Here is a 24,385-nt window from a genome sequence, read left to right on the forward strand (position 1 = left end):
AACTTACAAACTCTGGATAAAGTCATCAGATACCATGTTCCACAATTAACTTCAATGCATATTAATTTCTAATAGTGAGAATTAGATCCAACAAAGAATTGGAGAAAGTAAGTCTAGACTATATATATATCCAAAATGCCTTCTTTAGGAAAGAAGGGGTAGTAAAACTGTGTTGTTGTGAGATGTAGGTTTAAGGTAAGATCCAACCCACTGGATGTATGCAGGGGCTGAAACCAAGCCCTTGACTCCATTAGCAACTGCTGAAACTCCAGCAGCTCGGCCCATTCTCATGCGAACGGCAGGTTCTCATTAATTCCTTGTTGGCGTGATCTGTCCACTTTAGTGTTATGTTCTCATTAGGAAGCCAGTGTAGGACTGAGACCTACCTGTGTCTTTCACACCCACAAGAAATGACTGAAAGGTGGAGGGGCATTCTTTGCAGTCAGAGAATCTGAATTTAAAATCCTTTCCTTTGCTACTTCCTAGCTGTATGGCTTTAACTGTGCTGTTTCATGGTCTGAACCTCAGCTTCAGCTATAATGGGATTAATGGCTTAGTCTAGGGCTCCAGGTGTAACAAAGGACAGTGCCTGGTCCCCACCAGGTGTTCCCTTTTATCTGAGTCCCTCCCTTTGCCTACAGGGCTCCCCCCTTTCCCAGTCTGCTATGCTACAGACAGAAATCCAGCCACCCTTTATCCAGCCCAGGGACTAAGATCTCTGCCTCACAGCCCAGGAACCAGACCTTTTGTGACCAACTTCCATTCTTTGACACAATAAGGGAGAAAGACCAACAGTATATGGGATTTTTTGTTCGTTTTTTTATTTAGACATGGAATTTTTCTTTCATTTCATATAACTTATCTAATTAAAATATTCATCTTGGTAGTTACCACAAAAAAGTAACATAGAAAATTATATTTACATTTTGGGACCAAAATACAAATGAAGAGCAAGATGACACCTTGCTCCTTCCCCGCCCGCCTCCCAGAAAGAAAGAGAAAGCCCTAAAGAAACTGCTCATTAGATCAACGATCACAAAGGGTTAATTTGTAATTTGCTGATTTGTATGTAGTGTAGCACAGAGAAAAAAAATTGCACACGTTTTCACAAATGAGACCAAAAGTTCGATGTCATCCTATGTCTGTTTAGCAGCCATTTCAAGCACCCAGGTGAGGAGGTCGTTTAGAAATTGGGTTTCTCCTCTTCCTTCCTTCCTGGTTTCACCAAGTCACATTCCTGATGCAAACATGCTTGGAAGGGGAGGAGGAAAGTCCTGGCTCTATTCAAACAGGGGTGATCAAAAATCTTTATGGTAGTGATGTTGGGATGAAAATGTGTATGTTTTTTCCCCCTCCCTGTCTAAAGACTCCTAATAAAGGAAATTAAATCATACACAACTGAATCTGAAATGTGAAAAACTGGTCTCAATGACAAAGACTTGAACACACAGCTAAGAGACAGATTTAAGGTGGACACCTCAAGGAAGCTATTCTAGGCACCTGACCCAGATGTTCATTTGGTTTTAGGTAAGAGGCTTCCTAATATTCCTAAGATTTGGGGATAGGGATGGAATGGTAATACAATCAATCAAGAGAAATAAAATCCATTCAGAGAAATAATGTTTTACCCAGTTAAAAAACACAGCAAATTAAAACAGAGCAATACTTATGTCACATCACAACAGGCACCTGCACAGCAATGCACTGATCTTGCTCCTAAGTAAACTCAAAAGGGAGGCCCTCCCTTCCCAAACCAGCTGGATGCCCCTGTGGTTCTCTCCCATCCTGATGCTATAGCTTGGACACTTTTGCTAAGTTGACCCTTCGCTCCAAATTCTGGCTTACACACTCGGAAAGTAGAGAGAGCTTCAGCTGCAAAGTTCTCTACAAAACAGCAAATTGTTGTGCTCTTTCAGTCACATGATCTTACCTTTTAAAGAAAGCGAAAACAAAATCAATTTCCAACATAGCATTACAACTTTTAAAACCATTCACTTCTAATAGTAATTCATAGAGATTGAGATTAAAGTGCTGGCTCTTAAAATTCTGACGCTGTATCTGCGGGTGGGGGGGTCCTACCAAAAGCCCTGCCATGTATTTGTGTTTTTCTCCCATGCTAGTGGGAGAAGGAAAAACAGGGAAGGAAAAAAAAAACCTAAAGTTTTGAATCAGACACTGGAAATTGTAAAAATGCTGGGATTCTGTGCAAATCGCTCTCCCAAGGGTCTGTGTCATCTAGTGAGCCTCAAAAATGAAAAATAAAAATAATTTGGAACTGCAAAATAGGACGGGGGGAAAAGACTGTAGACCTTTACAAATAGCCTCCCTTAATAAATACTATTTAATGAATAATAAAGAGTTGTACCTGCAGAGGAACTCAAAGCAACACTGAGCAGGGTCTGAGGTGAGGGGTCTAACCTGGATGCTCCTGTCTGCTTGCTGAGGCCCCTCTAGGACAGGCAGCCCAGGACCCACTCCTCACCCTACGTGGAGCGGGCACCACAGGCTCTGGTGATGCCCAGTCCGCCCTCTGTACCAGAGTCCATTGAGGAGAGCTGAACTGGGACAGGGGAATGGCTTTCATTAGGCCTTTAACTTTAATAAAGGACCTGAACATAAAGGCTAACTATGTGGTAGAGGACAAAAACCAAAGAAAACCTGGGGGTAATATAAATACAATCTGGGGCAATATTTATTAATTAAAACTATCTTATAGTTTACAAAGAAGCTAAATAACAACAGAAGTATAATTGACCTTAAAATGCTCAGTGAGACTGAGGCTTCACATCTTCTTCAGAGCTCTGAAGTGTTCTCAGGCAGGAGGCAGTGGCGTGGCACAGGCTCACAGATGCGACTCCGGCGGACTGTGCAGGACTCGGAGACCAACGCTGCCACAAAGCAGAAGACTCAGGTCTCCTTTGGAAGTTCCATTCCCCAACCCCCACTGTCCTTGTCTTCCTCACCCCCAAATTCCATCTCCAAGGCAAGTCCTCAGTTTATCGTCGGGAGAATCTGTTCTTGAAAGCTTTAATTGTCTTAGCCATCATGGGGGCAATTTCTGTGGAAAGAGAAATAAGGCCATTGTTTCAGATCTGTGGCAGTTTAGACATACAACACCAGCGGTTTACAATCAGCCAAAGTCTTGCCACTCTTGGTTCTGCACTGCCGGGAGCTGGTCCATCCTTGCTGTTTCAAGGGACCTGGCATATATGGCATACTGTTCTTAATATGTTTGCTCACCTTCTTGGCACTATGTGTTTTAACCAAGGTCACCTCTCTGAGAAAGGTTGTTTCCCCAGGTAGGATGAACTATTATGTAGCTGTCAATAATGGTTATGAACCTGTTATTGCCTGGAGAACGTTTTACATTTAGATTTTTTAAAAAAGGGCAGAGTGTGAAAACGAACATGCATTATGATCATTATTTGAAAGATACACGTGCATTATGAACAAAGCGGGGGAAAAGAGGCCCTGACATGTAGACCAGCTATGTGCAAGGCATCATACATATGCTACATCCAGCACACAAAATGATGCAGAGTAATGACATTAAAGGGGTTCAAACACTAGTTTTGAAATATCTGAGCAGAAACCCCAAGTCACTCACTCTTCACAGTCGGTTTCCTAGGATCATAGGAAACAGTGCTGCTGACCACAGGCGCCAAGTGGGCACTGCTGGTACTGGGGCCGTCGTAGGCGGGCTCTTCCGGGCTGGCGGTAAAGCTATTGCTGCTGCCACTGTTGGAGGGAGCTTGGCTGCTTCCTATGGGATAGGGGGCTGGCTTAATCCTGCAACACAGAAAAAGCTGGTTAGTCATGAGCATGAGAAATCCACCCTCAGCACCAACACCCTGAAGCTGGCCGGCCTTTCTGAGGAAGACTCAGTTTCGGGGCGTTGACCACTGCCTCCTGCTTGAGAACACTTCAGAACTCTGAAGATGTGAAGCCTCAGTCTCACTGAGCATTTTAAGGTCAATTATACTTTTGTTGTTATTTAGCTTCTTTGTAAACTGTAAGATAGTTTTAATTAATAAATATGGCCCCAAATTGTACTTATATTACCCCCAGGTTTTCTGGAAGTGGCTCTTAGATGACAGCGTCAGCCCTTCAGAAGGAATGATAGCCTCAACTAACTTTTCACTGTTTAGGTGTAAATCTGCAGGGCAAGGGCAGAAGCAGGGTGCTCTGTGGGGAGGCTGTTACACAAATCCAGGCAAGAACTGATGGTCCCAGACACACCTAACAGCCATGGAGGTGGTGAGGGTCAGATTATGGGCATCTTTAGAAGGCAGGGCTGGTGGTATCTGTGCTGGATCAGATATGGGCTTAAGAGAAGTCAAGGACAATCTGAGTAGTGGTGTGAGCAACAGGAAGGATGGAGTTGCCATTTGCCCAGATGGGAAAACCAAGAGAGGATCAGGTTTAGAGGTAAAAATTAAAAGTTCAGCCGAAACCGGTTTGGCTCAGTGGATAGAGCGTCGGCCTGCGGACTGAAAGGTCCCAGGTTCGATTCCGGTCAAGGGCATGTACCTGGATTGCGGGCACATCCCCAGTGGGAGATGTGCAGGAGGCAGCTGATCGATGTTTCTCTCTCATCGATGTTTCTAACTTTCTATCTCTCTCCCTTCCTCTCTGTGAAAACTCAATAAAATATATTTAAAAAAAAAAAAAAAAAAAAAAAGTTCAGCCAGGCCAGTGTGGCTCAGTGGTTGAGCATCGACCTATGAACCAGGTCATGATTCATTTCCCAGTCAGGGCACATGCCCGGGTTGTGGGCTCGATCCCCAGTGGAGGGCATGCAGGAGGTAGCCAATAATTCTCTTTCATCATTGATGTTTCTATCTCTCCCTCTCCTTTCCTCTCTAAAATCTATATATATAAAAGCCTAAGCAACCGGCCGACTGTTCAACCATGTGACCAGTAGCTACGATGCGCACTGACCACCAGGGGGGCAGACGCTCAATGCAGGAGCTGCTGAGCTGTGGTGACTTGGCAGTAGCGGTTCTTGGGTGACACACCCTGGAACCAGAGAGGGCGGAGCCCGATTCCTCATGGGGCCGTGCAATTCCACCTTTGGCTATGGGTTATGTTGTTGCTGGGGCACTGTTGGCCCCAAATCTGGTTTACTGCCAAGCTGACCAGTGACCACAGACACCCTTCGAGCCACTGCAGCTTGGGCAGCCAGGGAGGGACCGCAGAAGACTGGCTCCAGGGCATATCTGGCTGTCTAGCCCAGTCCCACCCAGCCGGCCACCAGCTAATTAATTTCCTTTTAATGTGCACGAATCTGTGCACCAGGCCACTAGTATTTAATAAGTTAGTCATACAGTAAACACCATTTTTGCTTAAATGGGGGAAGGGAAAGCGTAAGTGTTTCCAGAAGCCAGATATCAGACGTTCCCTACTTAACCTCGACCTCTCTGAGAGTCAGCAATAATTATTCAGCCTGCATTGCAGTCAAGGAAGCTGGGGCTCCAGAACCCACTCTGCACTGCCATGCTTTCCCTCCAAAATGAATTGCCTGGGCTGCCTTCTCAGGGTGAGTGAAAGCTCACGGACCCTCTTCCCTGAGCTTGCAGAAAGCAGAGCAGTAGAGATGGTACCTGATTTTCTCGGGCACAGCTGCTCCTCCTGTTCCAAACTTCTCCTGCCTCCTTCGAACATCACGAGGTGGTTTGGCTACAGAGTGGACAAAGGCCATCTTTGCCTGTCGGCCTGTGGAAAAATACGAAGATTAATACCTGCCTTCTGGAACAGAGATGCTACTGTTATTTCAAGAATCTACACTATTGCCAGATAAAAGCTTATCAAGTGCCCCCTAAGCTGAGGGTTCACCAAGCCTGAAAACTGCTTTGTAGGGTAGCATAAGCAGTGGTAGAAAAACCCCCTCTGCCCCACTTGTGCAAATACAAGAGATTTAGGGGTCAGAGGCCCTACATCAGCAGGGCCTACCAAGACCCTGCTGTGGACCAGAGCACAGGGCTCACTATTTTGCCAGGCCCTGTCCTGCCGGTCCTTCCCCGCCTACCTTTGGGCTTATTGGCATGTGCAGATCGGATATTCTTTGTCAATAATTGTAGCCGCTGCTCTCGGGCATCCTGAAGCCTCAAGTACATCTCCCGCCATGACTCATACTCTTCTGGCCTTTCTTCCTTAAAGTCTCGGTGACAATGAACTTTCCATAATTGATCTGTTTCTTCAATTAATACCTAAAACCAGAACCAGGACGTCATTTATATGCAAGCACTCTTATGTATCTCTTTTCCACCTTTAATCACCTAGGTTTCCTAATGATTTTTTGGTCCACATAGAAATATATTAAAATACCCATGGTTCTAGAAAAAAATCAAATCACAAAATTAAAGTTAAATGTGATGCACCATACTAGCTGCTTTTGGGGGGTTGTGTGGCTAGGAGATAAGACAACACAACATTAGTTTAAGGTCATTCTTTTCCTTTATAAACATCAATGAAGGGTCAACCAGAATGAAGTCAAATCCAGGCATTTTCCAAGTGCTACACTGAACTGTATTGGCGAGGGGCCATCTAAGGAGGGTATGTCAGGGTTCAATCAGGTAAGTGTGTCCCAGCATTAGGAAAAGGATATCTGGATCGATCTCGATGTGCCTAGGACACACCCAGCCCCTCGTGCTCTTTAAAAAATTCACCAGACACCTGAGTGTCAACACAAAGCTCTATCCCCGGCCTGGAGCCCAGGGGTGGTGCTGCCAGAATTCTCCCTTTGCCTCTGTGACCAGGTAAGCTCAAAGGAGGTATGGGAAGTGCTTTCCTGCTTCCTTTGAATCCCACCTAAGATTCTAGCCCAAGAGGCCCACTTAAGATGCCAGAGACAGATGCTAAAAATATTTGTTTAAAGGCCCACTGGCAAAACAAACACGCCCAGAACAGTGATCCAACCTGTGGCCTACCCTTCAGCTGCAGCCAATTCAAAGACAATGCTATTTGCCGAGGCCGGTTTGGCTCAGTGGATAGAGCGTCGGCCTGCGGACTGAAGGGTCCCAGGTTCGATTCCGGTCAAGGGCATGTACCTGGGTTGCGGGCACATCCCCAGTAGGAGATGTGCAGGAGGCAGCTGATCGATGTTTCTCTCTCATCGATGTTTCTAACTCTCTATCTCTCTCCCTTCCTCTCTGTAAAAAATCAATAAAATATATTAAAAAAAAAAAAAAAAAAAGACAATGCTATTTGTGGACACACAAGCCAGAAAACTGCCCTCTTCTCACCCAAACAGGATACTCACATGATTGTATTCCTCTATGCGATACAGCTGATCAGGCGTACACCTCTCCAAAACGGGTTCAAGAACAGAATACGGGACGCCTCCCACTTCAAAGATTGCTGCAGAGAATCAAAGGTGAAAGCGCTGAGTAGTAGCCAAGCCACCCAGTGATGCTGCCCTAGCGAGCGCCACAACGTGCTTGAGAGCTAGAGAAGCATGTGACTTACAATCAATGTTGTTTTTCAGTACCCGGATGCACTGCTGGTGCAAGGTCATCATTTTGGGGAGATAAGCACACTTGGAACCAGAGTACACCTGCATCTTAGAATTCATTCTCCGTCCAGTGAATCCAACTTCCTCCTCCTCCTGGGAAGAGTGTGCTGTAACGCAAGAAACACAGAACGTAAGTTACAAAGGCTCTAAGCTACCGAGTGAAAACCCTCCTTCCCACCCCATTCCTCAGCCTCCTTTCCCTTTCTCAGAGGCAACCAATGTCACCAAATTCTTGTGTCCTTCCAGAGTCTACACAAAAGCAAGCAAATGTGAATTGTGTTCCTTTTTAACCAATTAGTAACATGCTCACTATTATCATCGTTTTTTTCATTTACCACATTTTAGAAATCATTCCATGTCAGTACATAGACTTTCCACATTTTTAAAAAGATTTTTAAATTGGCAGTTTGACTCAGTGGACACAGCGTCGGCCTGTGGACTGAAGGGTCCCAGGTTCGATTCCGGTCAAGGACACATGCCCGGATTGTGGGCTCAATCCCCAGAAAGGGTGGGGGGGGGAGTGCAGGAGACAGCTGATCAATGATTCTCTCTCATCATTGATGTTTCTATCTCCCTATCCCTTCCTCTCTGAAATCAATAAAAAAAAAAGAAAAAAACATGGTAGCTAAGAGCTTTATCAGCTTTTAATCCACTACACAGCCCTAAGAAACAGAAACCATTATTATTCTCATCTATAGAATATAAAACTGAAGTCCAAGGAAATTAAGTTACTACACAAGTTCATGTAATTTGTAGAAGGCAGAGATGGATTCAAACTCAAGACATCAAACTCCAGAGCCTGTCCAATTAAGAAACTCACCAAAATCTGATGACAGATCATGATTTTTAAAATCTTTCTTCCATTTAAAAAAAGATACAGAAAATTACCTTTCCGCTTTGGTTGGAAGGAGGATATCAATTCGAGGGAAGGAAGTGGCCGGTAATTGGCCTGTATCACAGGTAATGGGATGTCTGGCAACACTGGCAGGACATCGATGGGGACCTGCAGAGGAGAGACCAGTGATTGGAGTGCCGTTTTCTACAGGCACAGCTTCCCTTCCTCCTGTCCATACCCAACAGAGTGGGCCAGGCAGTACCAGGCAGATCCAGGCTGGAGGAGGGCAACAGGCATGTCTCACACCTATGTCAGGAAATACAGACAGATGGGCCCAGCACCCAGGACACCTCAGCAAACACTTCTTGGGTATTCTCCACCCTGGCAGGTAGAGGCCTGGAGGAAACTGAAATTCAACCAGCCATACAAAAGCCAGCCATGCAAAGAGCAGCAGGGTGGGTCCTAGGAGCTCTGCAGAGCCAGATGCTCTGAATGGGAAGCACCAAGGGGCTGAAGGGGTTACCTTTCTCGGCTTGGCTGCATCGGCTCCAGCTGCCTGATGCTTCTCTGACTTGTTTTCGTTCACCTTAGGCAATTTCTGAACTGTGTCCGAGCTTTTACTAGTGCTTTTCGAATCATTTTTTTTAAGTGCTTTTTCTCCAGTGGTCGCAGTTGAGGTTTTCACAATCTTTTTCTTTTTCTTCCGCGGCTGGTCATAGCTGAGATATGACTCAAAAGACATGGTGGGCTGCTCAAATTCATCATCCATATCCGTCTCCTCAACTCTAGGGAGGGAGCCCGCTGACTTTCTATCTGAATGAGTTTTCACTTTCCCTTCTTGAGTCTTTAGGTTGTTAGAAACCTTCTCTTTTGCTTTGGGCAGCAGGTCTCCGGCCCCCTTTCCTCTGTCTAAGCTGTCTAGATTTTGCTTGTTTTTATCTGATTTAGTTTTCTCTGAGTCTTTGTGCTTTTGCTTTTTACGGTGGTTGTCTGAAGCAGTCTCCAAGGGGGATGAAAACTTCTTGGAGTTGCCCTCTCTGTCCTTCTCTTTCTTGATACCACTAGAGGGCGCTTTCTCCTTTGTGCCATCCCCTGAGAGGGGCCTCCGGTTTTCCTCTTTGGCAATGGCCTTGTGGGATTTCTCTCTGCTCAAAGGCGACTTCTCATCTCCCCTGGCATCCACTGGACGTTTTTCTTTATGGGATGATTTGTGCTCCTTGTTCTGACTCACAACCCCTTTCCCCCGGGGCTCACCCAGGTGTCTTTCCTGGCTGGCCCCGAGTCTCTCCTGAAAGGCATTACTGTGGGCCTTTCCAGGCTTCTGGTGTGGAACAAAGGGCTCATGGTCCTCATCTGGGGACCTGTAATGGTCCACGGACATCTGATGAGGACTGCTGGATGCTGGAGGGGACTGCACATGGCCGTAATCGGAAGATTCATGATCTGAAGAGTAAACTGGTGAAACCCTGTGGCCCCTCTTTCGCTCATCTCGTCTCTCCTGACTGTGAGACCCTTTGTGAGGTCTTTCGAACTCTGAGAGTTTTCTGTGTTTTTTCTGTCTGTGATCAGGACTATATGGTTGGCTACTGGAGGCTTTCCAGTTTTCTTGATAGTCCCCCTCTATCTCCTCCTCCTCCTTCTGAAGAACGTCCCTGGGGCGCTTTCGGGAATCATTCTTCTCAAAGTCCTGTTCATCAGCGTCAGTGTTTCTAAACAGAATATACAGATAAAGCAGTTATAAATCTCAGTGTTATCCTTGTTCAGAGGACACAGTCACGGACCCTGAACTCACAAAAGAGCCAGAGAAGGCAAGCGTTAGAAAGAAGGTCTTGGGAAAAAAGTAAATGTGTTCTGCTCAGAGACACTTAACAAAGTTTTAAAACTGGGAACTTATGCCCTGGGCGGCATGCTCAGTGGTTAGAACAATGGCCCATGCACTGAAGAGTCTTGGGTTCGATTCTTGGTCAAGGGCATGTACCTGGGTTGCAGGTTCGATCCCCGACCGTAGTCGGGGCTCATGTGGGAGGCAACCAGTCGATCTCTCCCACACTGATGTCTCTGTCTCTCCCCTGCCCCACCCTCTAAAAAAAAAAAAGCAATGGGAAAAATATCCTTCTGTGAGGATTAACAAACAAACTAAAAACACAAAACCTGGGAACTCAAATATTCAATAAATGGAAAATGATGAGTTTAACTATAGGACACAAAGACCAAATATCTTATAGGCATGAAAATGCTTAATACAGGGACATATTTGTTACATAAAAACAAAGGGGCTGTTATAGTTTGTTCACAACTACATAAAAAGCCTTCTAAGAAAACATTAGAAACATCAAAATTGTTAATAATATTTATCTTTGGATGGTAGACTTAAGAAATTTTGATTTTTATTTCTATTTTTAAATACTTTTTAATACTATAATCATGGATTATTTTAATATCTGAGGCAAAATATTTTAAATAAGAAGGCAGAGAGGAATAATAGACAAACATTTCTGTCTGTAAACACGCCAAATGCCAGCTTTTTTTTAAAATATATTTTATTGATTTTTCACAGAGAGGAAGGAAGAAAGACAGAGAGTCAGAAACATCTATGAGAGAGAAACATCAATCAGCTGCCTCCTGCACATCTCCCACTGGGGATGTGCCCGCAACCCAGGCACATGCCCTTGACCGGAATCGAACCCGGGACCCTTCAGTCCGCAGGCCGACGCTCTAACCACTGAGCCAAACCGGTTTCGGCCAAATGCCAGCTTTAACCATGAAACTGAACCGACCTAGAGCTCTGTTCTTACCGCTCCACAGGAACCAGCTTCTTCCACTGGGCCACGAGGTCCCTGGCAAAGCTTCCCACGTGCTCGTGTTTTCGTAAGCTATTTACCGTCTTCCCAACGCCTGTCTCCTGCAAATTGAACACATGAATTTTTAGAGTTGTGGAAATAGGCTCACAATTTTCAAAGAAATCAGACCTCTTGCTTCTTAACAAACCAGTAACTTCCTTCTTAAAATGTATCTTGCAAGCCTCAGTACAAAATTAGTTTGTTTCTATACCCCAAACCTCTGACACACAGTAGCAAATAAAGCATACCAGATCAGAAGAGGAGATACTGAATTAAAACACTTCTACAATAACCAGTGGTTCTGGCAGGTGCCAGACACTGAGCTAACAGCTTTGCATAGAGTATCCCAGTCAGTCCTCACAGTAACAACTCTGTGAGACAGGAATCTACCCATTTTACATAGAACAGGCTAAAGTCACAGAACTTGGATTTGAACCCAGGACTAGTTGATGACAAAGCCAGCATTCTTTCAATTTTTAGAAAAATATTTTTGAGATAAAATTCATGTAACATAAAATCCACCATTTTAAAGTGTATAGTTCAGTGGTTTACAGAATATTTACAAGACTTTGCAGCCACCACCACTGTCTAATTCCAGAACATTTATCACCCTAGAAAGGAACCCTGCTGCTCCCAATCGCCCCCACCCCCTGGCAACCACTAACCTACTTTCTGCCTGTGACAGTGAGGGTGAACCTTTTGAGCTCGGTGTGTCAGCATTTTGAAAAACCCTAACTGAACTCTGGTGCCATGTCACATATAGAAATTTTTTGATATTTGCAAGCATAGTAAAACAAAGACTTATATTTTTGATATTTATTTTATATATTTAAATGCCATTTAACAAAGAAAATTCAACCAAAAAAATGAGTTCGCGTGTCACCTCTGACATGCGTGTCATAGGTTCGCCATCACTGGCCTATGACCTGCCTATTCTGGACATTTCATATACATGGAATCATACAATACATGACCTTGTGTTTCCATTCCTTCACTTCCAAAGCCCATGCTCTCTGTCTTACGGTACAATCTCTCCCATTAGGAAGGGGATAGGATATAGTTAGTTTGTGTTTTTTATTAGGGTGGATAGAGTTTTATATAATATCTAAAGTTATACAGTTCTTACCACAAGAATGTCTACTGTTATAGGCAAGGCGGAGAGCTTCTTCAAATATTTTAATAGCTATAGAGAGAATAAAATAAACATTAATTCCTATAAACATAAACATTCACTGGAACAAATAATAATATCTGACAGTTAAATACTTACTCAGTCTAAGTATTATACAGTAACAAGTATGGTTATTATCCCAATTTTACAAGTGTGAAAACAGGCTCAGAAAAGGTAAGTTACTTGCCCTAGGATGCAAGTAGGGCGAGATTCATTCAGGTCTGTGGCTTAGATTCCCGGCTTTTTTTTTTTTTTTTTAAATACATTTTATTGATTTTTTTACAGAGAGGAAGGGAGAGCAAGAGAGTTAGAAACATCGATGAGAGAAACATCGATCAACTGCCTCCTGCACACCCCCTACCGGGGATGTGCCCACAACCAACGTACATGCCCTTGGCCGGAATTGAACCCAGAACCCTTCAGTCCGCAGGCTGATGCTCTGTCCACTGAGCCAAACCGGTTAGAGCTAGATTCCCGGCTTTTAACCACTGTGCTACACCAACAGGAAATGAGACTTAAAGAGAATCAAACCTACCAACTCTAAGAAAAGTTATCAACTACCATTTTGAGAGCATTTCTAAGAAAGGTACTGATCTTAGGGAAATTACCCATGGACTTGGCACAGAGGAAAGGAAAAAGGAGCAGAAGTCTCCATAAGAAAAGGGTATCATGTTTCCAGGCAGAGTCAGCAGTGTTTAACAGAACTGTTTTTTGGAAACAATGGGAAGGCAAGACCAATTTCAAGTTGCCAGAATTAGAGCATTGCCATTAATGTTAAACACACAATGTCTGGGTATATTAGAAAAGTGATCTGGGTTTGGTCACATTTCCTGTCCCTAAAACTAGGTCAAAATCAGGACAGCACTGCTGTTAAGACAGTTCCAGAGTCAGAGACAGGCTTCAGTTTTGCCCTGTCACCTCCTTGCCAGGCGATCTTGTACAAGTCAGTAACCTCTCTGCACCTCATTTACTCCATCTGCAAAGTAGGAACTGGATCCTGTTTCTACCTCACAAGTGTGAGGATTCGCAAAAAAACAACCATGAGTAGTCCTTAGCCATCGAGTCCTATAAAGCTCAATAAATGTTTATAATTAACCATTTCATTCATCAAGGAACAGATCTTTATTTTTTTTGTTACTCCTTACCCAAGGATATTTTTTTCCATTCATTTCTAGAGAGGGGTAGAGACAGAGAAACACCAATGTGAGAGACATCAACTGGGGGCTGCAACCGAGGTACATATCCTTGACTAGAATCAAACCCATAACCCTACAGTCCGAGGGCCAACACTCTAACCACTGAGCAAACCGGCTAGGGCTCAAACAGACCTTTACATGCCTACCCTTGATCCTCAACCAGATAGTCCCCAGCCAGTTCAAAGTTCTACTTGCTCCATTTCCACCAGAAGTCATGTATGTACATGTAAACATACTACCATTCAAGAAGCTGCAAATTACAAGTAGTTCAAAATAGAGAACTGTGACTAACCTTTACATTTACATATTAGAGAACACAATCTGTTCTTTTTCCATGTATAGCCCAGGACATATAAGTACGTCACAAGCTACAGGTGGAGTAGCAAGTATGTTTTTCTGATCACTCTACTTCAGTAATTACTGAATATGGTCACTAGGCAGAGCAACTGAATCACACATAACATTGTGTGACCAGGAACAAATGAGAAGCAAGTGGTGGATCTAGGGAGTTTCACCTTCATAGTTGAGTGAAAATTATACTCCACTTCAAATCTGGCTTTGTGTTCTGAAGTGAACATTAATAAGATGAGAAGCTTCCAATATCCAACTTAGGAAAAACAATTCCTCTCCTTAAAGGAACACTGAGAATCACTGAAAAGGTTAGAAATAGGTTGTCTCCCCTAATACCATTCCCGGGAAGGCATTTATATGCCAACTACTGTGTGTCGATGACTATGTTAAGTTCTTACATGTGTCACCTCATTTCATCTTCATTAACCACCTCTATAAAGTGGATATTCTCCCCATTTTATAGATATGGAGACCGAGCTCAGTGAGGCTAGGTAACTTACCTAATGAGCTAGTAACCAAGTATACCTACCGCAGTATGTGCTACAAAGCCAGAAGCAACATCCAAAACAATATTGTCCTTAGGAAACAGCTGTAGTTTACCCCAAAGCAAAAAGCTCCTCCTTATAGCATCATATTGTCAGACAGTTTAGAGTCCACAGCGTAAAGGCCGCCCTGGGGACAAAGGATCTCAGGAGCTCTGGAAGCCAATGTTAAGGATGGGTCAGAAGTCACTGAGAGGTGTTCCATCCCAAAGCCTAGCGCTAACTGGAGGAGCAGATGCTACCTTCCTGGTTTGCTTTGGGTTCGTAAGGGCGACTGAAGAGGAGACAAAGCTAAAGCCCTGGAGATTTTCAAAACGATTTGGCCCCATAAGTGAGAGGAAAGGGACTCCAGAGCCCTCTATTTTCAATGAGGTTCAAGAAAAAACACACACAAAGCAATAACAAGGTAAAAGCACTTTGGGCCTCCTCAGGTAGGTGGAAACTTGTTATTAAGCCAAAAGACCATTGTAGAGTTTGCAAGAACTGATAACAGGTCACTGAGAAATGTCAAACATTTGCACAGTACAGTGGGGCCTTGACTTACGAGTTTAATTCCTTCGGAGACCGAGCTCGGTAAGGAGCTCGTTAACTCAAATTACTCTAACTCAATGCAAAAAATCAGCCGAGAGACAGCTGGTATCTCAAAAACTCTTAGTCGGGACACTTGTAAGTCAAGGCCCCACTGTACATGCTTAGGAATTCAGCTGTCCTCTGCACACGCCTTCGAATCCAAAGAGCAGAAGATGTTCGTAAGGTTGACTCCTTAGTCTCCACTTGCCATCAAACTGTGTTCTGGGTAGTTTCACATTCAAAATGTAACAATGGGCAGGTAACTTTACCAGCCATAAAAATTATTTCCCATAACATAGTAGCAATCAAGTGATCCTGGTCTCTGCCTGACACCTTTGCACCAAGTAAACCTTGACCATAGATGGACTTAAAAGTGAAAATATTTAAACACCAATATTAATACCAGAAAATCCACAAACATATGCATGGAATCCACCCTTTGGCTAATAATGGTTTGAAGTCAGGATTTAGTTGCAATTCGGTACTGCTATATAATCATCTTGCAATCTCAAGAACAACCTGTGGGAGCTTGTTGGGTTAACAGAAGGTTGAGGAAAAGGCCATTGTGCCAGCTTGCAGTTTCCCCCCTGCAGTTAGCTCATTTCTGCACGCTAGCTAATGCTAGCGAAAATGATCTCCCAACATTTTTCTCATCTTCTTTTAATTTTTAAAAATTGATCTTAGAGAGATGGAGGGGAAGAGGGGGAGAGGGGAAGAGAGGGAGAAGGAGACACACAGAGAGATACATCCATGTGAGAGAAACAACCTCATATCCACAGGTTGCCTCCCACATGCACCCCAACTAGGTATCAAACAGCAACCTAAGTATGTGCCCTGATCAGGAATTGAACCTGCCACCTTCTGGTGTATAGGACAACCAACTGAGCCAAACTGGCCAGGGCTTTTCTCATCTTCTTAATGTTCACTTCAGAACACAAAGCCAGAAGTTCAGGGTGATTTCCTATCTGGGAAGAGAAAGCCCAAATACTGGCAATAATCTCTAATAGTTCAAATAGGACAAGAAGTCAAACCTTTCCCTAATTTGGAATTTCGTTCACATCTACTACTAGAAAAGCTACTTCAAAATTTAAATTCTAGTGGAAGAATGACTATAGATACTACCTGGTGCATATTTTTAACCTGATAGATCAAAATTAGGGTTGGGAGATGGATTTACATAATATTGCTTTAGGTTTTAAAGATCAGTCACAAACCTACAGAGTTTAGGAAAACCAACTGGTACTAAAAAATAGTGAACATTTATTAGAAGTCCAAAAAGGGTTATTATAAAAAGAAACTTGTAAAGATGCCTGGCCACTAAGTACTGAAGCCACAATAGAAAATAACACAATAATAAGCATTTACATTTTCACAGATTTAAAACTAAAATGGCTTCCTAAATAAGTGGATCTTTGAGCTAGGTATGAATTCGAAGAGTTAAAAAGTGGCCTGATGGTGAGATGCTGTATGCAGCCTTTACAAATGGAGAAAAAAACCCTCGTCTATGACAAGCTGGGAACAAGGTGAAGAGAAAGGGCCCCTTCAAAAAAATGGTGAAGGGTGGTGATTAGTATCTACTGGCACTTCCCATGAACCTGGCACTTCTGCCTTTTAGTTTATCTTAGGAAGCAGCAGGTGAGGAAGCAGGCTGAGCAAGGATGTCCCCACCGTCCGTGGCTGGTAAACGGGCCCCTCCATCTCCCCCGCCTCCTCAACAGGCACTCTGGGGCTGAGACCCAACTCTCAGAAACTGCACACCTCGCTAGAAAGCCGACAGAGAATGTCAAACCAAGGTGTTTTCATCCGTGTGTTTAAATTTCAAAAATTCTAACACCCACCTCTCCCAGACACGGATAAGATGGATAACATAAAGTCGGAGAGGGAGAAGAATGCATTTAACTTAAGAAAAGCTTAAAAAATAAAACAGAACTAGCTGAATACAATTAAAAATGGTTGCCCATCACTCGCTGCAAAACGAGAAACGTTAGCTCTTACCTTCTATGAAGTGAGGCCAGCAGGAAATCTACCCGCAACTTCTAACCTTTTTCCTTTTCCAATCACAACCTAAGTTTTTAGGCTCTGTACAGACAGGAGACGTGAGGTTTATTTTGCTTCGTTTTTTAAGGGATTTACTCGGAAAGTGAAAAGGTCCAAGTTCTAGTATCAAAACGTCTCTTGGAGACGCAGGACCACACACCAAGCCTAGACTCCTGGTTCGCAGGCAGACTCACCTCCTCCTCCCAACAAACATCAGAGACAAGAAACCTCCGCAGGGAGGGACGGGACGGGACGGGGAGGGCAGGAGTGAACTCCGGGCGAGCGCTCCCGACAGGAAACAGCTGGCCCGGGACGCCCGGAGGCTCGGGAGCCCGCGGACACGCGGTGCCCGCACGGTGCGCGCCTCCGCCGCCGCCGGTGCCCGGACCGGCCCGGAGGTAGGGAGGTTCGGCCGCCGAGGCCCGCCGCCTGACGTGCGGGTATCTCCGCGTGGGCCGCGGCCAAGGGCCGGAACTTCCCGACTCCGGGCTGCGAGCGCGGCGGGGCCTGGCTCCGGGTCCGAGCCCCACGGCCCCGGCTGACCTGGAGGGGCCGCGCTCGGGCCCACGACCGTTACGGGGCCGCGCCCGCCCAACGCCCGCCCGCTCCGCGCCGCCCACTCGCTCACCTTCTTCGGGTCCGGGTTCGCGGCCAGCCGCGCCTGCAGCTTCTCCACAACTTGGAGCGCCGACTCCGCCGCCATCGCTGTCACTGGCGCGGCCTCCTCGCCGGAACTGGGCTCGCGTCGCGTCCTCGGGCCGCAGCTCCGCCCTCCGTGCATCCCCGGCGGAGACGGAAGCGCTACTGCCCCTTCCGGGCCTCGGCGAGCGAGGGGAGGCGCGGGGCGCTGGGCGGCCGCAGGCCCCGCCCCAGGCCCCGCGGGCCGGTCCCCAGGGCGCGCTCCGCGGCCGCGCGCACCGAGAGCTGGGCCGCCGGGGTCCGGCGCGCCGTCTCCATGTCGGCGGTTCGCGCAGCCCGCTCCAGCTCGCGGTGCAGAGCCACGGCCTGGCAGGCGTGCCCGGTGCCTAGTTACGACGGAATGAGGCCACAGCCCCGGACTCGGGCTTTATAAATCCTAATCCGGGGCGGGGGGCTGTGAGCCACGCCCCGCCGCGCGGGGATTAACGATTGCGACCACCCTAGGCTGAGTGCTACCTTAACTTCACCTTCAGTACAGCCCGATGAAACCTGTTATATCATCCCCACTTTTCCAATGAGGACACGGAGCCCTAACAGCAAAGAGGTGAAGCTGGAATTTGAATCTAAATAATCTAGGTCCACTGTGAACACATCTCTGTATAGGTCGAGGAATGGAGGTCCAGAGAGAAAGGGATTTGTGAAAAGTCAAACAGCTTAGTTAACTGAGGTAATAGCCCGTGTCTCCATTTCCTCCCAAACCCTGTCTGGTACATAGGCACCAAATAATGAATGAATGAATGAATGAATGAATGAATGAATGAATGAATGGGTTGTGAATCAGACCGACCCAAGACACTATCCTTGAGGGCACTTACTCTTATCCTAACACTAAATTTTATTGTTACTGTTATTAATACTAAAAAGAACTCAACAGCCGAAACCGGTTTGGCTCAGTGGATAGAGCGAAGGCCCGCGGACTGAAGGGTCCCAGGTTCGATTCCCGGTCAAGGGCATGTGCCTTGGTTGCAGGAACTTCCCCAGTGGGGGATGTGCAGGAGGCAGCTGATAGATGTTTCTAACTCTCTATCTCTCTCCCTTCCTCCCTGTAAAAAATCGATAAAATATATTTTAAAAATAAAATAAAAAGAACAGTTGAAAACAGACTTAAAATGCCAGCTTTGAGGGGAGGGGGAATGTGGGAGAGGGCCAAGGGGGACACATGGGGGCAGAAAGAGACTACTCTGCGCACACAGTGCAGTGTGCAGGTGTTTTACTGAGTTGCACACTTGAAACCTGTAGGGTTTTGTTAACCAATGTCATCCCAATAAATTCAACTAAAAATACCAGCAATGATCACATCTTATTTGATTAGATAAGGTTAGATCCTAGTCAGATCTCCAGCAGTAACTTGGCAATGTACCTGGCCTCACTCAATGCGGGAAAGCAGTCCTCTAGTTCCTTAATCTGGAAAAGGAAACTTAGAATGTTTCATCAAATGCACTTTCATACACTCACTATGCTGAGAAGCCCTCCCATCTGTGCTCTCACCCTCTGCTTAGTGCTTCTCCCTCTGAAATTGACCCTTTGCAAGGTGTAGATAAATTATCAACCTATTTTTCTGTCTTGTCACTGGGCTATTTGCTTATCAAATGCAGTGACTGACGTAACATTAAATCTCTGCTGCTGGCACAATCCAGTTGAGATCATCAGTCTTGGATACGTCCATACAAGATTAATGACCACTCACTGGTGCTGTAAGACTCAATCATGGGGTGTAATGGAAAAGGCATCAAATTGGGTGTGAGGGGAGCAGATTGTAGTCCCTAGAGTCTCCCTCCTCACACAAAAAATACTGTTACATTTTAAATTCCTCCCATGTTGAGAATGTAGCATTTATGCAATGGAAAATGAGCAGATTCTTGAAGCAGAATTGCTAATTGACCGGGCATATACTTGGGAAGCTGTGGAACATTTTGCGCACGGTACCCAGGGAGATCTAACAACCAAAATGGAAAGAAACAATTCATGCTGCTAGGGGCTTCTGGAGAGGGTTCACCCTACCCCTCCACTGTATCTGTCAGCCTGAGTTAGGCTTAACTGCAAAGAACTCCGACTTCTCTGATCAGTTAATATGTCTTTCTGATTAAAAAGACAATTTTAACCACTTCTTAAAATGGTACTTTTTATGTGTGCATTAGGGGATTACCCGTATAATCCTTAGTTTACACAAGGGTGTTCAATGCCTAGGTCAGAGGCTGTTTTGTCCATCTTGGATCAACACCACCTAGCACACAGATGACATTCTGTGATGGTTTGTTGAAAACTGAACTAATTATTACATTTAAGGCTAGCCCAGAGTATTATCTGAAAACCTGAGGACTCCCTAGCTCTTTTGCCGGCACTATATAGGGCCCCCTGTGAGAGGAATTAAAAGACCCATCTCATTCAGCTGGGAAGGCATGTTTGAGGCTACACTAGAGGGGAAAGATGGGCAGGAGGCTCTTACCTTCCGCTATACACACTTCTGAGTGTTTGCAACAAACATGGGCTAATTTTAATGTTGGAGAAGAGCAATCCCAGGTTGGCTGGTGCTAGTGTCATTTAAAAAACTGAGATAAATGAGAAAAACAAAGCCACCAACCATCTTGTCCTCAACAGAAAACAGAGCCCTCACCTTTCACAACACTATCAAGTGAGATTCTGTGGACTGGACAGCATGTTGAGTGAGGAATACTGGTGGGGTGGAGGGCTTCCCCGTGGGCCTCGCCTGGTCTGTCTCTGCCACTCCTCTATCTTACCAAGTAGGCTGCATCGGAGATTGGTTGGATGGTGGGTATAAAGGACACAGGGTTGGGGAATCAGTAACAACCTGAGCTCCAACACCCACTCCTATCAGTGCTAACCATGGCTCCAGGTCGTTAAATTCACTGACATTGTTTGCTCCTACTTTACAGATTTCTTGCAAGGCTTATTCATGTCATATTAATTTACTAGCATTCAGGAGGTGCTTGTGTGTGTGTGTTTAAGTAGCAGTTATTAGGGAATATTCACTGCCTTGGTAAAGGGAATCTTGTGTTCTGCTGTGAAGACCATGGAATCTCCATCTGAGCAGTTTGTTCTGCACAGCTGTAGCCACTGTTCTCTCAATGGGCTCATTTTTCTGAATCGACTGTACTCATCTTTGTTTCACATCCTTCAAACATGTTCAGTGGTTATTTACTCAGGGATGGCATCTTTCTGGGTCTGCCTTCCTTAAATATAGTTATACAATTGGAGACTGCCAGCTCCAGGGAAATGGTCTGAGGTTCAAAATCCACATCTTTCACAGACTGCCTCAAAGTTGGATGAAATCCCCACTAACAATTTAAGGATATCTATCAGGCCTAGAAATCCTCTGAGGTCCTTTATCTAAAGAGGGCAGATAGCAGCATTCTACAATGCCCATGGAGAAGCAGCCCCTGAAGAATCTCTTACCAGGAAAAATGCTATCATAAAAATCAGAGAGTAGTAACACTTTGATACTTTTGTATCATGAATTTATATAAACTGTATCCAGGTAATAACCTAAATCAGCAGTGGCATGCTGGTATGCTGCAAGCAAGACTTTTTAAGCATGCAATTTAGTCAGGGGAGCTACCTCTTTTCCCTTAGATCAGCGGTTCTCAACCTGTGGGTCACTCGACCCCCAATCGAACAACCCTTTCACAGGGGTCACCTAAGACCATCGGAAAACACATATATAATGACATATTGTTTTTGTGATTAATCACTATGCTTTAATTATGTTCAATTTGTTACAATGCAATTGGGGGTCACCACAACATGAAGAACTGTATTAAAGGGTCGCGGCATTAGGAAGTTTGAAAACCACTGCCTTAGACTGTCAAATAAAATCATGACAATAGCCATACAGTGTGAATGAATCAAAATTATACCTATTTTTTTTGTCAGATTAGCAAAAAATGTATTTTTTGGTGTGCCACATAATTTAATTTTTTTTAAATATGTTTTTATTAAATGTTAGAGACAGAGGAAGAGAGAGGGAGAAACATGGATGAAAAACATCACTATCCATTGGCTGCCTCCTGCACACCCCCTGCTGGGAAGTGAGCCTTCAACCCAGGCATATGCCCTGACCTGGAATTGAACCTGCAACCTCCTGGTGCATGGGTCAATGCTCAATCACAGTCACACTGGCCGGACACTGCAGAACTTTTAGCAATGAATTTATGTGAAACAGGAGATGCAAAAGTTTGAAAATCGCTGACCTAACTGATTTTCCTTAGCTCTGTATTTTTGTTTTTTTGAGAGAGGGAGAAACATCAATTTGTTATTCCACGTATTTATGCATTCACTGGTTGATTTTTTTAAAAAATATATCTTTATTGATTTCAGAGAGAAGGAAAAGGAAGAACGAGATAGAAACATCAATGACGAGAATCATAGATTGGCTGCCTCCTGCATCCCCCTTAGTGTGGATTGAGCCCTCAACCCAGGCATGTGCCCTTGACCAGAATCGAACCCAGGACTCTTCAGTCAGCAGGCGGACGCTCTATCCACTGAACCATACCGGTTAGAGCTGGTTGATTCTTTTTTTTTTTATATATATTTTATTGATTTTTTACAGAGAGGAAGGGAGAGAGATAGAGAGTTAGAAACATCGATGAGAGAGAAACATCGATCAGATGCCTCCTGCACATCTCCCACTGGGGATATGCCCGCAACCCAGGTACATGCCCTTGACCGGAATCGAACCTGGGACCCTTCAGTCCCGCAGGCCGATGCTCTACTATCCACTGAGCCAAACCGGTTTTGGCGAGCTGGTTGATTCTTGTATGTGCCCTCACCAGGGATTGAATCCACAACCTTGGTGTATGGGATGACACTCCAACCAACTGAACTACCCAGCCAAGGCTATTTTATTTTTATTATACCATTTATCACAATTTGAAATGACCTTATTTAGTGCTCATGTTTTTAAACTTCTCTTCATTATGTAAGCTCCATGAGGCATCACTGTGGCTAAACTGCCTACAACACAGTAGGCGCTCAACAAATACCGAGCTGAATGAAAGCTCTACCTCACAGCATCATGTGGATTAAATGAGACTATGTGTGTTGACAGCAAAGTGCTATCAACCAATGATGTTAACTTAATCCTCACTATCCATTTTATAGAGAAGGAAATTGATGCTTAGGAAGCCTAAGTGATAGCATGGCCTCAGCTCCAGAAACCTAGCCTGTAGTTGTGATCTTTGCTGAGAGTGCCCTTGGAACGAAGCAGTAAACTGAAGGCGGCTAGCTGGGAGGTGATGGGCTAGACAGGTGAGGAGGGGGAGGGAGGAGAGGACTGATCCAGTTAATCCTGGAGGAAGTGTTCATGGGTCGATGCTCATTTACCACATTTGAGTTAGTAGCTCAGCTTCTCTGAGTCTTGGGTTCTCATTCTTAAAGAGGTCTGTGAACCTCTTTAGAGTTTGGGTGTTCACATCTCCCTCCTCTCATTGGAAAAAAAAAAGATTAAAAACCACTGGGTTAAGTAGAGAAGATTAAGAGATGAGGAAAGTACCACAGCGGGTGAGAGTAACAGCCACTTGCCCAGTGCCTTCTAGAATGCTCAGCTCTGTGCCACCTTCTACAGGTCACCTCCCAACAATCTGTGGGGCCTTTTAAGAATGAGAGCCCACAGCGCAGGGAGATTGAGCTACTAGCTCAAATATGGTAAATGACAAACCAAAAATGAGGAACCTGCCCTAGCCAGTTTGGCTCAGTGGATAGCGTCGGCCTGTGAGCCAAAGGGTCCCCAGGTTTGATTCCCGTCAAGGGCATGTACCTTCATTGCAGGCTCCTCCCCGACCTGGGTCCTGGTCAGGGCGCATGCAGGAAGCAAACTATCAATGTGTTTCTCTCACATCAATGTTTCTCTCTGTCTTTCCCTCTCTCGTCCACTCTCCCTAAAAATCAATGGGAAACTTTTCAGGTGAGAATTAAAAAAAAAAAAGAGGCATCTGGTACCTCACTTGTTAACAGGAGGATTGATGAGTCAAAGTAACAATAATAACAATAACAAAGTTTCCTTTTAAAATAAATTTACTTCAGTAAAAAAAGTCTTTCTTTTGTTGTTGTTAATCCTGAGGATATTTTTTTCCCCCATTGATTTTTAGAGAATGGAGGGATGAGAGACAGACAGAAAAAGAAACATCGATGTGAGAGAAACAAATCAATCAGCTGCCTCCCGCATAGGCGGGGGGATCAAACTGGCAACAGAGGTACTGCCCTTGATCAGAATCAAACCTAAGACGCTTCAGTCTACACGCCGACACTCTAACTACTGAGCCAAACTGGGTAGGGCAAGTGAGTCTTTTAAATAAAAATAAGTGGATGCTTAGTAGGTAAACTCATTTAAGGTAAAAATCATAAAAGTGGTTCAGGAATTACAGAAGTTTGGGAAACACTATGATCCAAGAACCTTAGAGTAACATATTAGCTTGAACCAAAAGAAATGGATGATACCTGGTCATTTTTGCTTTAACATACAAAAATGACAATTTCATATGGTTCAACCTCCTAGAAAGTCCTACATTTTCTGGCCCCTGCCTACGTTCTAGCAAAACCAACTGCTTGCCTTTGTCCTGCACACACCACATTATTTCTCTCCTCTGTGCCTTTGCCAAAGCCAAACCCCCTACTC

General features: G+C 44.8%; 1 protein-coding gene across 1 annotated transcript; it reads right to left on the reverse strand.

Annotated features, from left to right (window-relative positions):
• Nucleotides 1-826: 826 nt before the first annotated feature.
• Nucleotides 827-17,837, reverse strand: ELOA (elongin A). Its single transcript, XM_081086247.1, has 11 exons — nucleotides 17,684-17,837; nucleotides 12,315-12,371; nucleotides 11,144-11,250; nucleotides 8,872-10,057; nucleotides 8,402-8,516; nucleotides 7,468-7,620; nucleotides 7,262-7,359; nucleotides 6,029-6,209; nucleotides 5,604-5,715; nucleotides 3,608-3,789; nucleotides 827-3,058 (listed from the first exon to the last, which is right to left on the reverse strand). The coding sequence occupies exons 1-11, from the start codon at nucleotides 17,834-17,836 to the stop codon at nucleotides 2,997-2,999; spliced, it is 2,406 nt and encodes an 801-aa protein (XP_080942373.1). The 5' UTR covers nucleotide 17,837; the 3' UTR covers nucleotides 827-2,996.
• Between the last annotated feature and the right edge of the window lie 6,548 nt (nucleotides 17,838-24,385).

Source organism: Myotis nattereri (assembly GCF_964212035.1).
Source record: "Myotis nattereri genome assembly, chromosome: 3".
Classification (NCBI taxonomy): domain Eukaryota; kingdom Metazoa; phylum Chordata; class Mammalia; order Chiroptera; family Vespertilionidae; genus Myotis; species Myotis nattereri.

Coding starts and splice junctions, on each gene's coding strand:
- ELOA (XM_081086247.1), bottom strand. CDS start 17,836: ATGCACGGAGGGCGGAGCTGCGGCCCGAGGACGCGACGCGAGCCCAGT. Junction 11,251..12,314: donor TAACAGTAGACATTCTTGTG/GTAAGAACTGTA, acceptor TTCAATTTGCAG/GAGACAGGCGTTGGGAAGAC. Junction 6,210..7,261: donor GCATAGAGGAATACAATCAT/GTGAGTATCCTG, acceptor TTCTGGTTTTAG/GTATTAATTGAAGAAACAGA.